Source organism: Carcharhinus amblyrhynchos, chromosome 10 (assembly GCF_965287045.1).
Source record: "Carcharhinus amblyrhynchos chromosome 10, sCarAmb.v2.hapA, whole genome shotgun sequence".
NCBI lineage: Eukaryota > Metazoa > Chordata > Chondrichthyes > Carcharhiniformes > Carcharhinidae > Carcharhinus > Carcharhinus amblyrhynchos.
In genome coordinates, this window is record NC_137333.1 from 63912972 (window position 1) to 63930119 (window position 17148).

A 17148-nucleotide genomic window follows, 5' to 3' on the forward strand; every position below is an offset into this window, starting at 1 on the left:
TTGGGGGAAAATATAACTGGTTTGATTAGTAAGTTTGTGGATGACATAAAGGTTGGTGGCATTGTGGATAGCGATGAGGACCTCAGGATACAGCAGGATAAAGATCAGTTGGAGACTTGAGCAGGTGGAGATTAATCCAGACAAGTGTGAGGTAATGCATTTTGGAAGGTCTAATACAGATGGGAAATGTATGGTAAATGGCAGAACCCTAAGAGTATTGCTAGGCAGAGGGATCTGGATGTGAAAGTGGCAAAGCAGATGGAGAAGGTATTCAAGAAGGCATAAGGCATGCTTGCCTTCATTGGCCAAGACACTGCATTTAAAAATTGGCAAGTCATGTTGCAGCTTTATAGAATGTTAGGCCGCACTTGGTATATAGTGTTCAACTCTGGCCGCTGTTATACCAGAAGGATGTTGAGGCTTTGGAGGGGGTACAGAAAAGATTTACCAGGATGTTACCTGGTATGGAAGGTACTAGCTATGAGAGGTTGGAAAAATTTGCTTGTTTCTCCCTGGAATGATGGAGGTTGAGGGGTGACCTGATTGAAGTCTACAAGATTATGAGGGGCATTGACAGGGTAAATAGTCAGGAGCTTTTTCCTGGGGTGGAAGAGTCAATTACTAAGGGGCATAGGTTTAAGGTACAAGGGACAAGGCTTAAAGAGGATGTTCAAGGCGAGTTTTTTTTTATAGAGAGTGGTGGGTGCCTGGAACTCCTGCCTAGGAAGGTAGTGGAAGTAGATGCGACTTTTAAGGGGCATCTTGACAAATAGATGAATAAGATGGGAATAGAGGGATATGGCTCCCGCAAGGGTAGGGAGTTGTGGTTCAGTCGGGCAGTATGCTTGGTGCAGACTTGGGGGGTCGAAAGGCCTGTTCCTGTGCTGTGAATTTCTTTTCCTAAGTGTCTTAAAGGAGAAAAGTGAGGCAGAGGTATAGGTGGATATTCCAGAGTTTAGGTCTTGGGCAACTGAAGGCATGCCCACCAATGGTGGAGCAATTAAAATTGTGAATGCACGATGCCAGCATTGGAAGAGCACAGATTACATGGAGGGTTGTGGGGCTGAAGCAGATTAGAGATGGGAAGGAGTGCGGCCATGGTGCTCTTTTGCATGCCAAACAAGTAAACAAACTCAAATTAACTTAGGACAAATTAAAAGGGGTAGCCCCCCAAAAAGGAAGGGGAGACGACTGGAACAAAACCAAAGTCTAAAGGAAACTTAAAACAGTAAATCAAAATGTGATTGTTGGGGTCTATAATGCACCCCAGTCCCTGTGGTGCCCAGCGGGCACGGAAGGTGACAACTGCGCCCGCGGAGACCGCGTGCTCCCTCTCCAGGGACACCTGCCCGCGAATGTAGCCGCGGTAGAGGGGCAGACAGGCGGGATGGATGACCCTGTCGATCGCCCGCTGCTGGACCTATTGATGACGCATCTGGCCAGGCCCAGGAGCAGGTTCATGAGGTTGGCATCCCAACCCGCCCTCCTCTGCACCAAGTGCCCATAGATCAGGAGCATGGGACTGAAGTGCAAACAAAACGTCAGTAAAAGGTGTTTCAGAAAACCAAAAACGGTGTGCAACCTATAACACGAAATGTAGACATGGTCCACGGACTCCACGAGGCCACAGAAAGGGCAGTCTCAGGAGCCCACGTACCAGAAGAACCTATGGTTGTATGGCACCACTGCATGCAGCATCCTCCACCCCAGGTTTCTGAGATAATTGGGGGAGATCCCTCCATAGAGGGTCCTCTGCTGCCCGGCGGCAACAAGGCCCGCCAAGGTGTACCCGGGCGACAGGCGAGGACACGGTAGTGGAAGGTGTGCAGCAGCAGCCTATACAGGAAACGCCTCCACGCAGTGGAAAAGGGTGCGGAGGACATAAGAAATAGGAGCGGGAGTAGGCCATCTAGCCTTTCGAGCCTGTCCGGCCATTCAGTAAGATCATGGCTGATCTGAAGTGGATCAGTTCCACTTTCCTGCTTTCTCACCATAACCCATAATTCCCTTGTCTATCAAAAACCTATCTACCCGTGACTTAAATATATTTAGCGAGGTAGCTGCCACCACTTCAACGGGCAGAGAATTCCAGAGATTCACCACCCTTTGAGTGAAGAAGTTCCTCCTCAACTCTGATCTAAACTGCCCCCCTCTTATCTTGAGTCTGTGCCCTCTAGTCCTGCTATCCTTTCTAAGCGGGAAGAATCTCTCTACCTCTACCCTGTTCGTCCCCTTCATTATCTTGTACATCTCTATAAGATCCCCCCTCATCCTTCTAAACTCCAACGAGTACAGACTCAGTCTGTTTAGTCTCTCTTCGTAGTCCAACCCCCTCATCTGCGGTATCAGCCTAGTGTACCTCCTCTGCACTCCCTCCAAGGCCAAAATATCCTTGCGCAAGTGCAGCGACCAAAACTGCACAGTACTCCAGCTGCGGCCTCACCAGTACCCTGTACAGTTGCAGCAAGACTTCCCTACTTTTATATTCTATCCCCTCGCTATAAAGGCCAACATTCCATTCGCCTGCTGCACCTGTGACTCATGCACAAGGACCCCCAGGTCCCTCTGCACCGTAGCATGCTGCAGCTTTTCGCCTTTTAAATAATAATGCCTCCTACTATTATTTCTGCCAAAGTGGATAACCTCATACTTGCTAACATTATACTCCATCTGCCAGGTCCTTGCCCACTCGCTCAGCCTATCCAGATCCCTCTGCAGACTTTCCACACCCTCCGCACAATTTGCTTTTCCACTCATCTTCATGTCATCAGCAAATTTCGTCACCCTACACTCAGCCCCCTCCAGATCATCTATATAAATGGTAAATAGCTGAGGCCCCAGCACCAATCCCTGCGGTATTCCACTGGTCACCAGCCGCCAATCAGAATAGCACCCATTGATACCAACTCTCTGCTTCATATTAGACAGCCAATCTTCTATCCACGCTAACACCTTACCCCCAACTCCATGCACCCTAACCTTCTGTAGCAACCTTTTATGAGGCACCTTATCAAACGCCTTTTGGAAATCTAAAAACACCACATCCACCAGTTCCCCTCTGTCTACCGCACCAGTCACATCCTCATAGAAATCCAATAAATTCGTCAAACATAATAAATTTGTCTAACCGACCTATCTTTTGTCTGCTACCTTTTTTAAATAGCGGCATTTCTGTGAGGTGGCTCATGCAGTGGGGCGCCTGACTCTGTGTGTGTGCGCACGTGCGTGTGCGCGTTGGGGGGTGGGTGGTGTCCAATCTTCGGGCCAATGTGAAATTCCATCCGAACAGGGCAATGCTCGGACGGGATCCCACTGCACGCCTGTGCCGCATCCACACGTGGGGCCGAGTATGACCGTCCCAAGGTCTCGAATGGCTTTGGCTGCACGCTCATCCAGCACGTCCCTCCGCCATCCAGCACGTCCCCGATCCTGGTCAGCCCGGCGCTCATGGCCCTCCTCTCCACCAGCCACCTGAAGTTGTAAGGCTGGAGGTGCGTATTCCTGAGCCAAGGCTCTCCCATGACAGCCGCTGCTCCTGACGGGGGGCGGGGGGAGCTGCGTCACAAGGCGACTGCGTTCCAGACGGTGAGGAGGTCCTGGTAAAAGACGGGCAACTCCTGCAACGTGGATGTAATATGCCCCAGATTGATATGCAGGAGCTGCACGTCGTAATTGAGGCTGTGCCACTGGCGGAAGAAATACGTCACCAGGGCACACCATCGTGGAGGAGCGGCCATGGTGGCTTTTGATGATTTTTAAATCGTGATGTTTTTTGACTGGAAGCCAACATAAATCAGCAGGCACAAGATTGATAAGTGAATGTGATTTGACATGAGTTAAGATATCCAAAACTCTGTTGTCCATGACTTCAAGTTTACAGATATTAGCAAGTGTGAAGCCAGGAAGGCATATTTTGGAATAGTTGCGTCTCGGTAACAAAGACTTGAGTGAGGGTTTGAGCTGAAGGAGAAATGAAATTGGGTGATGTTATGGAGGTGGCATGAATGTAAGGTCAGCAGCTATGTTAAGTGGGTTGTGTGACAAGAATTTTATATTTTTAAGATGTGGGTATTGGCTAGCACTTTTGTTGCCCATCCCCAATTGCCCTTGAACTGAGTGGCTTTCCACAGCATTTCAGAGGGGAGTTATGATTAGACTGGACTGCATTCACAGGCCAGGTAAGAACAGCAAAGAGCATTTGTGAAAACGGGTTTTTAGGACAATCAACGATGGTTTCATGTCACAATTAAAATAGGTTTTCAATTCTAGATTTTTATTTGAATTTAAATTCCACTAGCTGCCATTGTGAGGTTTGGACCCTTGTCTCCAGAAATTAGTCTGGGCTTCTGGATTACTAATCCAGTGATACTACTATGCCACACAGCTTTGGTATTCTGGGGGCTGAGGGAGAAAATGAACTATGATCTAGTATTGTGGCTGGAAGTACTTTTTGTTGTGGCGTTGCTTGCTAAAAGTTTATCTAGACATAAAACATGAATGGTGATCATTTGAAAAATATTGGAAGGCATCATGGAATTATTTTATCACAGGCAGAATATGTGCTAAATTTGGAAGCATGCATCTCTGGAAAAACATTATTTGGCTTGTTTATGCTGGTAATGCCAATTCAGCAAGTTAAGTTGAAGGTACCAGAAAACTGGGTTTGTTGTAAGTAATGGGATTGAATTGACATGAGGCAAAGGTACAGATCAGCCATGATCTAACTGAATGGCAGTCAAATTAGCACCTGTTTACCACAACCCATTCAGCGTAGTTGGCAACCTTCTATTTATGCCATTGCTAAGTCTACCTAATTCCATCCCCAACATCATCTGAGTTCACCCTTGTTTCAGCTCATTTGCTCAAACCCTCAGTGGCTGAATGGCTTACTCGTATTCCGGTTAATTGGTGTGGGGTGAGGAGTAAACTTCGGTTTCCCACTGAAGCATGTTCTCAAGCTTAGTATTAAAAATTAATGTAATCTCCCCGCTAGTAGAATTCAATGCTCTGTGATTTGATAAGAAAGCAACATCTTGCCTTTGAATCATAGAATAGAATCCCTACAGTGCAGAAGGAGGCCATTCGGCCCATCCAGTCTGCACCAATGCATCCCGTCCAGGCCCAATCCCTGTAACCCCACACTAATCCCTCTAACCTATGCATCCTGGAATCTAAGGGGGAATTTATCATGGCCAATCAACCTAACCCGCACATCTTTGGACTATGCGAGGAAACGGGAGCGCCCGGAGGAAACCCACATAGACATGGGGAGTATATGCAAACTGTGCACAGACAGTGACCCAAGCTGGGAATCGAACCCTGGTCCCCGAAGCTGTGCCGCCCTTGAATATCCCAATTCTATTTGATATATTTCAGATCATGTATGTCCTCAAATGTTTGCTTCATTGATTATTGTTGGTTCATGTATGTTTACATGACTTGTAAAGTTCAAAATCATTCAGCATAACGAGATTGATTCCTTGACACCTCCAACCAGACTCAGCTATGGTTCCATTGTCAGCACTTTCACCTCTGTCAGAAGGTTATGGGTTTAAGTTCCAGTTCAGAATTTGTGTGAAAATCAAGGGTGTTCCAGTGTAATGCTGAAGGGGTGTTTGATTGTTGGAGGTGCTACCTATTGGTCCTAAACTGAGACTCCATTTGCTCCTCAGGTGGACATAAAAGATCCTATGGCATTGATTTGAGGAGGAACAGGGCACCTTAGTGCAATCATGGCCAATATGTATTCCTCAATTCACATCATAAAGCAATCATCTAATTATTATCACATTGCTTTTTCTGGCAATTTATTGTATAAATTGGATGCTTGATTTCCTACATTACAACAGTGACTACACTTTGGGATGTTCTTTGGTTGTGAAGGTGATGTAGCAATCTTTTGCTTTTGCTTTTGCCTAGAGTGCTTCAAATTGTTCCTTTTCCAAGTATGTATTAGACCCTATTGTGACTTCCTCATTTAATTCCAGGATTAAAAGCTATCTGCTTGGTTAGTTAGGAAGCATATGCTTGCTTTCGCCCTACTATAATCACTTATTTTGTTTTACAGGCATATATCAGCGTACATAAATATACAGGAAAGGGATCCAAAAGCGCACAAACTTCTTGGCCAGATTTATGAGTCTGAAGGCAATTTTGAGAAAGCCATTGGCTGTTATAAGGTAAGAGCAATGATACAAATATCCAAACATATGAATTAGGAGCAGGAGTAGGCCACTCAAGTCTGCTCTGCTATTTAATAAGATCCTGGCTGATCCGATTGTAACTTCAACCCCACATTCCTGCCTATCTGTGATAACCTTTCACACTCTTAATCAAGAATCTACCCAGCTCTACCTTAAAATTATTCAAAGACTCTGCCTTTTCATGAAGATATTTCTAGAGATTTACGTCCATTTTAGAAAAAAACCTCCTAATTTTGTGTTTTAAATGAGTGACCCCTTATTTTTAAGCAGTGACACCTAGTTCCAGATTCCCTCCAAGAGGAAACATCCTCTCCACATCCACTCTGTTAATATCCCTCAAATCTTAAAACTTTCAATCACGTCCCCTCTCACTCTAGTGGGTACAAACCTAAACTTTCCTGATACTAGTCTAGTAAACCTTCTCTGAACTTTTAATGCATCTTCCCTTAAATAAGGTAACCAATACAGTGCTCCAGGTGTGGACTCACCAATACACTGTACAACATAGAAACAAAAGAAAAACTACACAACACAGGCCCATCGGCCCACAAAGTTGTACCAAACATGTCCCTACCTTAGAGATTACTAGGCTTACCTATAACCCTCTATCTTACTAAGTTCCATGTACTTATCTAAAAGTCTCTTAAAAGACCCTATCGAATCAGCCTCCTCCACTGTTGCATCAGCCCATTCCACGGACCCACTACTCTGGGTGAAAAACTTACCCCTGACATCTCGTCTGTACCTACTCCCCAGCACCTTAAACCTGTGTCCTCTTGTGGCAGCCGTTTCAGCCTTGGGAAAAAGTCTCTAACTATCCACTCGATCAATACCTCTCAACATCTTATACACCTCTATCAGGTTACCCCTCATCCTTTGTCTCTCCAAGGAGAAAAGGCCAAGCTCCCTCAACCTATCCTCGTAAGGCATGCTCCCCAATCCAGACAGTCCTTGTAAATCTCGTCTGCATCCTTTCTATAGCTTCCACGTTGCCCCTGTAATGAGGCGACCGGAACTGAGCACAGCACTCCAAGTGGGGTCTGACCAGGGTCCTATATAGCTGCAACGTTTATCTCTCGACTCCTAAACTCAATTCCTCGATTGATGAAGGCCAGTGCACCATACGCCTTCTTAACCACAGCTTCAACCTGCGCTGCTGCTTTGAGCGTCCTATGAACTCAGACCCCAAGATCCTTCTGATCTTCCACACCGCCAAGAGCCCTACCATTGATATTATATTCTGCCATCCTATTTGACCTGCCCAAATGAACCACTTCACACTTATCTGGGTTGAACTCTATCTGCCACTTCTCCGCCCAGTCTTGCATCCTATCAATGTCTCGCTGCAAATTCTGACATCCCTCCACATAATCCACAACACCTCCAACCTTTGTGTCATCAGCAAACTTACCAACCCATCGCTCCACTTCCTCATCCAGGTCACTTATAAAAATCACAGAGTAAGGGTCCCAGAACAGATCCCTGGGGCACTCCACTGGTGAGTGACCTCCGTGCAGAATGTGACCCATCTGTAATCACTCTTTGCCTTCTGTGGGCAAGCCAGTTCTGGATCCACAAGCAATGTCCCCCTTGGATCCCCTGCCCCCTCACTTTCTCAATAAGCCTTGCATGGGCTTGCTGAAGTCCATATATACTACATCTACTGCTCTTCCTTCATCAATGTGTTTAGTCACATTTTCAAAAAAATTCAGTGAGGCTCATAAGGCATGATCTGCCTTTGACAAAGCCATGCTGACTATTCTTAATCATATTATACCTCTCCAAATGTTCATAAATCCTGCCTCTCAGGATCTTCTCCATCAACTTACCAACCACTGAGTTTAGACTCACTGGTCTATAATTTCAGGGCCAACTTTGCTTCCTTTCTTGAATAAAGGAACAACATCCGTAATCCTCCGGAACCTCTCCTGTCTCCATTGATGATGCAAAGATCATCGCCAGAGGCTCAGCAATCTTCTCCCTCACCTCCCACAGTAGCCTGGGGTACATCCCATCCGGTCCTGGCGACTTATCTAACTTGATGCTTTTCAAAAGCTCCAACTCATCCTCTTTCTTAATATCTACATGCTCAAGCTTTTCAGTCCGCTGCAAGTCTGCACTACAACCACCAAGGTCCTGTTCTACAATGAATACTGAAGTAAAGTATTCATTAAGTACCTATGCTATTCCTTCCGGTTCCATGCAAACTTTCCCATCATCACGCTTGATAGGTCCTATTCTTTCACGTGTTATCCTCTTGCTCTTCACATACTTGTAGAATGCCTTGGGGTTTTCCTTAATCCTGCATGCCAAGGTCTCCTCATGACCTGTTCTCTCCTAATTTCCTTCTTAAGATCCTTCCTATTAGCCGTATATTTTTCTAGATCTCTGACAGTACCTAGCTCTCTGAACCTTTTGTAAGCTTTTCTTTTTTTGACGAGATGTATTACAGCCTTTGTACACCACGGTTCCTGTAACCTACCATAACTTCCCTGTCTTATTGGAACGTTGCTATGCAGAACTCCAGACAAATATTCCCTGAAAATTTGCCACATTTCTTCTGTACGTTTCCCTGAGAAAACCTCATTCCAATTTAAGCCTCCAATTTCCTGCCTGATAGCCTCCTAATTCCCCTTACTCCAATTAAACACTTTTCTAACTTGTCTGATCCCCTCTCTCTCCGATGCTATTGTAAATGAGATAGAATTATGATCACTGTCTCCAAAATGCTCTCCCACTGAGAGATCTGACACCTGACCAGGTTCATTTCCCAATACCAAATCAAGTACAGCCTCTCCTCTTGTAGGCTTACTCACATACTGTGTCAAGAAACCCTCCTGATCACACCTAACAAACTCCTCCCCATCTAAACCTCTTACCCTAGGGAGACTCCAATCAATATTTGGGAAATTAAAATCTCCCATCACAACAAATGTTGTTATTACAGGATCCCTGTTACTATTGGGTGGCCTATAGAAAACATTCAGCAAAGTTATTGATCCCTCCACCCACAGAGACTCCGTAGCCAATCCCTCCATGCGTCTGCCTTTTCTGCAGCCGTGACACTATCTCTGATCAACAGTGCCACTCCCCCACCCCTTCTGCCTCTCTCCCTGTCCCTTCTGCCACATCTGAAAGCCAGTACTTGAAGTAACCAGTCCTGTCCCTGAGTCACCCAAGACTCTGTAATGGCCACCACATCACATTTCCAAGCAGTGATCCATGCTGTAAGCTCATTCACTTTGTTCACAACACTCCTTGTGTTAAAATAGACACATCTCAAACCTTCGGTCTGAGCACTCCTCTTCTCTATCACCTGCCTGTCCTCCCTCTCACATTGTCAACAAGCTTTCTCTGTTTGTGAGCTAACCTCCTCTCTCCCAGTCACCAATTTGATTCCCACCCCCAACCTTTCTAGTTTAAGCTCTCCCGAGTAGCCTTAGCAAACCCCTGGTCAGGAAATTGGTCCCCCTGGGATTCAAGTGCAACCCGTCCTTTACAGGTGATACCTGTCCCAATGATCCAGAAACCTGAATCCCTGCTCCAATCCCTTAGCTACGCATTTATCCTTCACCTCGTTCCATTCCTACTCTCACTGTCTCGTGGCACAGGCAGCAATCCTGAGATTACTACCTTTTGCGGTCCTTCTTCTCAACTCACTTCCTAACTCCCTATGTCCTCCTTTCAGGATCTCTTCCCTCTTCCAACCTATGTCATTGGTACCAATATGTACCACAACCTCTGGCTCTTCTCCCTCCCACTTCAGGATACCTTGGACGTGATCAGAAACATCCCGGATCCTGGCACCAGGGAGGCAAACTACCATCCAAGTTCCTTGACTGCGTCCGCAAAATCGCCTGTCCGACCCCCTCACCCGCCTTCCTCCTCCTCCTTTCCCTACCTTTCTGAGCCACAGGGCCGGACTCTGTGCCAGAGACACAGCCACTGTTGCTTCCCCTATGTTAAGGGGCACAGCCACTGGGGTACTCTCTAGTACCTGACCTTCCCCTTCCTAACCGTGACCCACTTGTCTGCCTCCCGTGACCCCGGTGTAACCACCTGCCTGTAACTCCTCTCTATCACCTCCTCACTGTTCCCGATCAGATGAAGGTCATAGAGCTGCAGCTCCAGTTCTCTAACACGGTGCCTTAGGAGCCGCAACTTGACGCACCTGGCACAGATATGGGTGTCTGGGAGGCTAGGAGACTCCAGGACCTCCCACATCTGACACTGAGAACAACAAACTGGCCTCACACTCATAATTCGCCCTTTCTTCAAATAGCACAGGAAAAACTAAGAACTAAACCTACCCTGCCTTGCTCGTTTCTGCCTAAGCCCGTTGAGCCAGAGCCCTTCAGCCTTCACTCTGCTACTTGCTCACTCCACTGCCTGGCAATGATGCTGTCTGCTAGATAATGTGGCCTGCTTTTTAAACCTCGCGTGTACTACTGGCTGACTTCAGGCACCTGTGCAGTCTTAAAATAAACTCAGCGAAATCTCTTACCCTCAGCACCCCTGCCACGAATCACTCCCTCTTTGCCTTGCTGCAGTTGAACGGTGAGCCTGATGGTCCCTCACCCCTTAGGTTTGAAGAATAAGCAAAAAGAAAGCTTACCTGCTCTCACTCTTGAAGCGTACCCTCCCTGCTTTTGTAATCAATTCCACTCAACGTAAGCAATAACATTCTATTAGCTTTCCTACATCATCATGCTCTCAGATGAAATTGAGGTACTTTACAAATGTAAAGTCTGCCATACTAAGATATTGACTGCTTAAAAATTGGCAAATTAAATCCTGTAACTGACCAAATGCATTCACTCCATAGACACTGTCTGTTCAAACTGATAAAGGATTTTTTAATACTATTTCATGGGATTTCCGCACCATGAATAAGGCTAGCATTTGTTGCCCAGCTTTTATTGCAATTGAAGAAAGTGATGAGCTGTGATTTGAACTGCTCTAGTCTACCTGTAGGTGCAAGGTTTAAATGTCAACAAAGATTGACAAAGAATTTGATAAAGAAGGGTAGGAGAAACTATGAAGCTGGGCTAGCGCTTAATATAAAAAAGGATAGCAAGAGTTTTTATAAATATATAAAAAGGAAGAGGCTGGCTAGGGTGAATGTTGGTCCTTTAGAGGATGAGAAAGGGGACCTAGTGGTAGGGGATGGGGATATGGCTAAGGTATTGAATAACTTTTTTGTTTCTGTCTTCACGGAGGAGGACGTGAATAATTTGCCGGGTGTTAGCGATGGAAAGGTGGTAGGACTGGAGGGTCTTAATGACATTACTGTTACTAGAGAGGCGGTGCTCGACAGACTGGAGGGGCTGATTGTGGACAAGTCGCCAGGACCGGATGGAATGCATCCGAAGGTTCTGAAAGAAATGGCGGAGGTGATAGTGGATGCCTTGGTGGTTATTTTCCAGACGTCGCTGGATTCCGGGGAAGTGCCGGAAGATTGGAAAACGGCTGATGTTACGCCGTTGTTTAAGAAGGGTGCCGGGCAAAAGGCGGGGAATTATAGGCCGGTTAGTTTAACGTCTGTGGTAGGTAAAATGTTAGAATCTGTCATTAAGGAGGAAATTGCGAGGCATCTTGAAGGGAATTGCTTGATAGAGCAGACGCAGCACGGTTTCATTAAAGGGAAGTCGTGTCTGACAAATTTACTGGAGTTCTATGAGGATGTGTCTAGGGCGGTGGATAGAGGAGAGCTGGTGGATGTGGTCTTTCTTGATTTTCAGAAGGCGTTTGACAAAGTACCTCACAAGAGGTTATTGCAGAAGGTCGAGGGACATGGCGTTGGGGGTAGGGTGTTAGCGTGGATAGAGGATTGGTTGTCAAATAGGAGGCAGAGAGTGGGGGTCAACGGGTGCTATTCGGATTGGCGGATGGTGACTAGTGGAGTGCCCCAGGGGTCGGTGCTGGGGCCTCAGCTTTTTACCATTTATATAGATGATCTGGAGGAGGGAACCGAGTGTAGGGTGTCGAAATTTGCTGATGACACCAAGATTGGGGGAACGGCAAATTGTGCGGAGGGTGTGGAGAGTCTGCAGAAGGATCTATATAGGCTGGGCGAATGGGCCAGGAAATGGCAAATGGAATTTAATGTTGGCAAGTGTGAGGTGGTCCACTTTGGTAGGAATAATGGTAGGAAGGACTATTACTTACGAGGCGAAAAACTGCAGCAGGCGACGGTGCAGAGGGACCTCGGGGTCCTTGTGCATGAGTCGCAAAAACCCAGCTTGCAGGTGCAGCAGGTGGTCAGGAAGGCGAATGGGATGCTGGCCTTCATAGCGAGGGGGATTGAATATAAAAGTAGGGAGGTCTTGCTGCAGCTGTATAGGGCATTGGTGAGGCCTCAGCTGGAGTACTGTGTGCAGATTTGGGCGCCACACCTGCGCAAAGATATTTTGGCCTTGGAGGGAGTGCAGAGTAGGTTTACTAGGCTGATACTGGAGTTGAGGGGGTTGAGCTATGAGGAGAGGCTGAATAAACTGGGCTTGTACTCATTAGAGTTTAGAAGAATGAGGGGAGATCTCATTGAGACGTATAAGATGATGAATGGGATGGATAGGATAGAGGTGGAGAGACTCTTCCCGCTCAAAAAAGATAGTAGGACTAGGGGGCACAGCCTCAAGATAAAAGGGGGGCGGTTTAGAACGGAGTTGAGGAGGAACTTCTTCACTCAAAGGGTGGTGAATCTCTGGAATTCTCTGCCTGTTGAAGTTGTGGAGGCTGCCTCGCTAAATATTTTTAAGACGCGGGTTGATGGGTTTTTGATAAGAGAGGGGATTAAGGGTTATGGGGAGAGGGCGGGAAAGTGGAACTGAGCCACGACAGATCAGCCATGATCTTATTGAATGGCGGGGCAGGGTCGAAGGGCTAGATGGCCTACTCCTGTTCCCATTTCTTATGGTCTTTTTTGCAAATAAAGCAGGTTCTTCTGGAACCCTTGTCATGCTTTGCTCAATTTATTACATTTATTAAGCATCAAGGCCATACATTTTATACCTTTAAGATAATCTGACTAGCATTTTCTTTTTCCTTATTTTCTCTTAACTGCTAACTTTCTCATTAGAGTTGAGGATAATTCTCTTCCTATTTGGTATTCAAGTGTCTGTGCCTCAAAACATCCGAGATTGCTTTCTTAGAAACATAGAATAGAGGTGCGGGAGATGACCCTTCAAGCTTGCACCACCATTCAATATGATCATGGACTTCCAGTTTCCCACTCCTGCTTTTTCTCCATATCCCTTTAGACACAAGGACCACACCCGCTTCCTCTTGAACATATCTAACGAACAGTTTTCCGTGGTAGAGAATTCCACAGGTTCACAACTGAATGAAGAAGTTCTTCCTTGACTCAGTCCTGAATTACTTACCCCTTGTTCTTGGACTGTGACCCCTAGTTCTAGACTCTTTCCCCTCTCTCTCTCTCTCTCTAAACACTGGAAAATTCTTCCTGCATCTGACCTGAGCAGTCCCATCAGGCTTTTATGTTTCTGAGATTCCCCCTCATTTTTCTAAATTCCAGTGAGTGCAAGCTGAGTTGATCATGCTTTCTTCATATGTCATTCCTGCCATTCCAGGATAAAAGTAAATTACTGCAGATGCTGGAATCAGAAACCAAAAGGGAAAATGCTGGAAGATCTCAGCAGGTCTGGCAGCTTGTAAGGAGAGAAAAGAGCTGCTGTTTCGAGTCCAGATGATCCTTTGTCACAGCTAGCCATCTTGACTTGAAACATCAGTTCTTTTCCCTCTTTACAGATGCTGCCAGACCTGCTGAGATTTTCCAGCATTTTCTCTTTTGGTCTGCCATTCCAGGAGTCGGTCTGGTGAACCTTTATTGAACTCCCCCAATAGCAAGAATGCCCTTCCTCAGAGTAGGGGACCAAAACTGCACGCTACACTTGAACTGTGGACTCCAAGGCCTGTATAACTGCAACAAGACATCTTTACTCCTATATCAGATCCTCTTGCTATGAAGGTCAGCATGCCATTAGCTTTCCTCACTGCCTGCTGGGCATGCCAAAAGTGACTGTTCACTGTGATACCCAGGTAATGTTGCATTTCCCCTTTTCCTAAACTGCCACCATTTAGATAATCTTGCTTCCTGTTTTTGCCACCAAAGTGGGTAACCTCATTATCCACATTAATTGTATTTGCCTACTCAGCCTGTCCAAGTCACCCTGCAGCCTGTTAGCATCCTCTTCACAGCACACATTGCCACCCAGCTTAGTGTCATCCACAAATTTGGAGATATTGCATTCAATTCCTGCGTCTAAGATCTTTGAGGTTTTAACGCTTGTTTTTTAAACCCTATAAGATTTCAGATGTTCTTCCAGCTGTTATTGGTTCCAGTGTAAAGCACGCCATTTAGCTGCTGTCCCTGTGACATTCCATCTTGCCCTTCATTCTGGCACCAGGAAGGCAATATCATTAGGGATTCATTGTTATGAATATAAAATAAACTGTGTTCCTCATTCTACTGTGACCTACAAGTATAAAACACTAATATATTGGCATTCTGTCATCCATGGCAAATGCAGGAGCTGACGGTAACAGATCAAAGATAAAATGTCTTTGTTTATACCTGTTCCTTTCTCTCCTCCGTTTTATCCAAACCTATTGGAGAAGTTGCTTATGAGACCTAAGAATCAGTTCCCTACGCCCAACATTTTTATTCTTAAAGAATATTTTAAGATTCTGTAAGCTACTTGAATACATGATGATAAAAAACTTGGCAGGTGGTAGTTTTGATGTAACAAATTAAGAGGAATTGCTAAGTAACAAATAATTAACAGCCAGGTGATAATTTACAAAGTGGGGCAGCATGGTGGCACAGTGGTTAGCACAGCAGTCCCACGGTGCCAGGGACCTGGTTCAATTCCAGCTGCGGGTCACTGTTTGTGTAGAGTTTGCATGTTCTCCTCGTGTCTGCATGGATTCCTCTGGGTGCTCTGGTTTCTTCCCACGGTCTAAAGATGTGCGGGTTAGGTTGATTGGCCATGATAAATTGACCCTTGGTGTCGGGATTAGCAGAGTAAATATGTGGGGTTACGGGATTAGGGCCTGGGTGGAATTGTGATTGGTTTGATGAATTAGCTCAGATGCTGGTTGATGCTAGTTCTGGTCTAGTCTGACTTTTCTCCTGGATCATCTTTCTTCTGTGAACCAGTGAAATCAAAGTTTAGCAATACAATCAAAAATACATAGTCTTGTCATTTTGGATTGTCTCTCTCTGTCATCTCTTGATAAACTGTACGCTCCAATATATTGTCAAACTAATCTCTGTTTGATCATTTTGAATTGCTCAAACTTCATACTTTTTGTACCTAATAAATGTCTACTTTTATACATATTAGGAATAATATCCTTAATTTACTTCTAATCTAATCAATGCAAAACAGTACTTTCAACGCAACTCAGCAGTTAACTTTGCTTACCAAAAGCCCACATATAAAGTACTGCATCTAAAATTCATTGTACAAGGGAAATGTATGAAAACACATTTCTTACAGAATATGAATTATGCTTTAACAAAGAATTTCTTGTAAATTGTGATTAAAATTACTTCTTCCTTGATGCTTAGCGAGTTGTGGAGCTGAACCCAGTACAGAAGGACATGATTCTGAAAGTGGCTGATTTGCTGTGTAATAATGGAGACCTGATTGATGGAAGAGCTGAGTACTGGGTGGAGAAAGCAGCCAGACATTTTCCTGGTAACGGAGTAGTTTACAAGTTGAAGGTAAGCTATAACGTTCCCCATTGTAGAACTTAGATAATAAAATATATTTGAAAAATCAATAGTTTTGTCAGCTGTGTCCTGTTCATTGGCTGCAGTAACGAGGTGCTAAGTCAGAAGTATCCAAGAAATTTAGAAGTTTTTGGAACTTAAACTCTGATAGAAATAAGGTTCATAACTATACCCTTGCATTTTATAGCTCTTAATTTTCCCTGAACAAATAGGGTGTTTTAGATATTTGAATTGTTGGTTATGTAAATTCTAACGTTGAATTTGTGACCCCGTTGTAAGCTTTTCTCTGCTATTGCAGTAAGTATACTTAAAACATGTGTTTGTCTGTTTTTTTTCGAAAGGAGAAGTTGCTGAGCACAAAGGGCGAATTGGGCCATTCTCAACTGTTCGACCTCATTCAGTCAGAATTACATTCTAGGCCCGATGATCCACATGCTAATATTCGCTTGGTGAAATTCTATTGCTCCATTGGGAAACTTGAAGAAGCAGTGAATTTCTGCATTCATACAGAAAAAAGAAGAGCTCTTTGCAGAAGTCTGGAATGGTATACCTGCATGGTACAAACACTGAAGGTATGTAATAGTGTTTTTTTTTTTTGCTACTCTTTCTGCAATGTTCTGTATCCTCTTTAAAAGCTATATAAAAGTCATACTCTATTTTCTTTGTGCTAATGAAAATGTCAACAACTTCAAATTCATTTAAAGTTTGTTTTCTACAATCTAAAACATTTTTAAAAACAAAATTTTCTGTACAAAGAAAGGAAGTAGCCTAAAATATGTAAGTGCAAATTTTTTGGAAGAACTAATTACTCATTTGTTATCTTAAATGGCTTTTCATAGCATGTAATCCAGGAAAGGAAGAAGGTAAAAGTAGACTCTTTTCTCTGCTCCATCTGATTTTGGTGTCCAGTGGAGGGAATGGTATCTTATTAGAATTGTTTTGCCCCCAGTATAGGATATAAGGCTTTCAAACATTCTAAGGTCTGTGGCATTTATTCTTGTACTATCCTGCAGAATAATCTTGGTTCAACAAATGTGTCAGCTGATAAAAGCAGACGGAGATTCTTGCAGAAGGAATTGTTGCTGGCTTCCTCTAATCTTTTGTACTTGACATTATCGACCAGAGATGTCCGAGATGCTATTAATGCTCTGATGAGGTAAAGTTCTAATGTTCTAAATTTTTTTGTTA

The 17148-nt window shown here is 44.7% G+C and overlaps 1 protein-coding gene across 5 annotated transcripts in view; it reads left to right on the plus strand.

The window, feature by feature from the left end:
- The window catches only part of ranbp2 (RAN binding protein 2), an 81168-nt gene that overhangs the window by 1834 nt on the left and 62186 nt on the right, over positions 1–17148 (plus strand). For all 5 annotated transcript variants that reach the window (XM_080197192.1, XM_080197193.1, XM_080197194.1 and 2 more), the window contains exons 3-6: positions 6068–6179; positions 15796–15951; positions 16302–16532; positions 16974–17116. In XM_080197192.1, coding sequence (XP_080053318.1) covers positions 6068–6179; positions 15796–15951; positions 16302–16532; positions 16974–17116 — 642 coding nt within the window. The remainder of the gene's footprint in view (positions 1–6067; positions 6180–15795; positions 15952–16301; positions 16533–16973; positions 17117–17148) is intronic.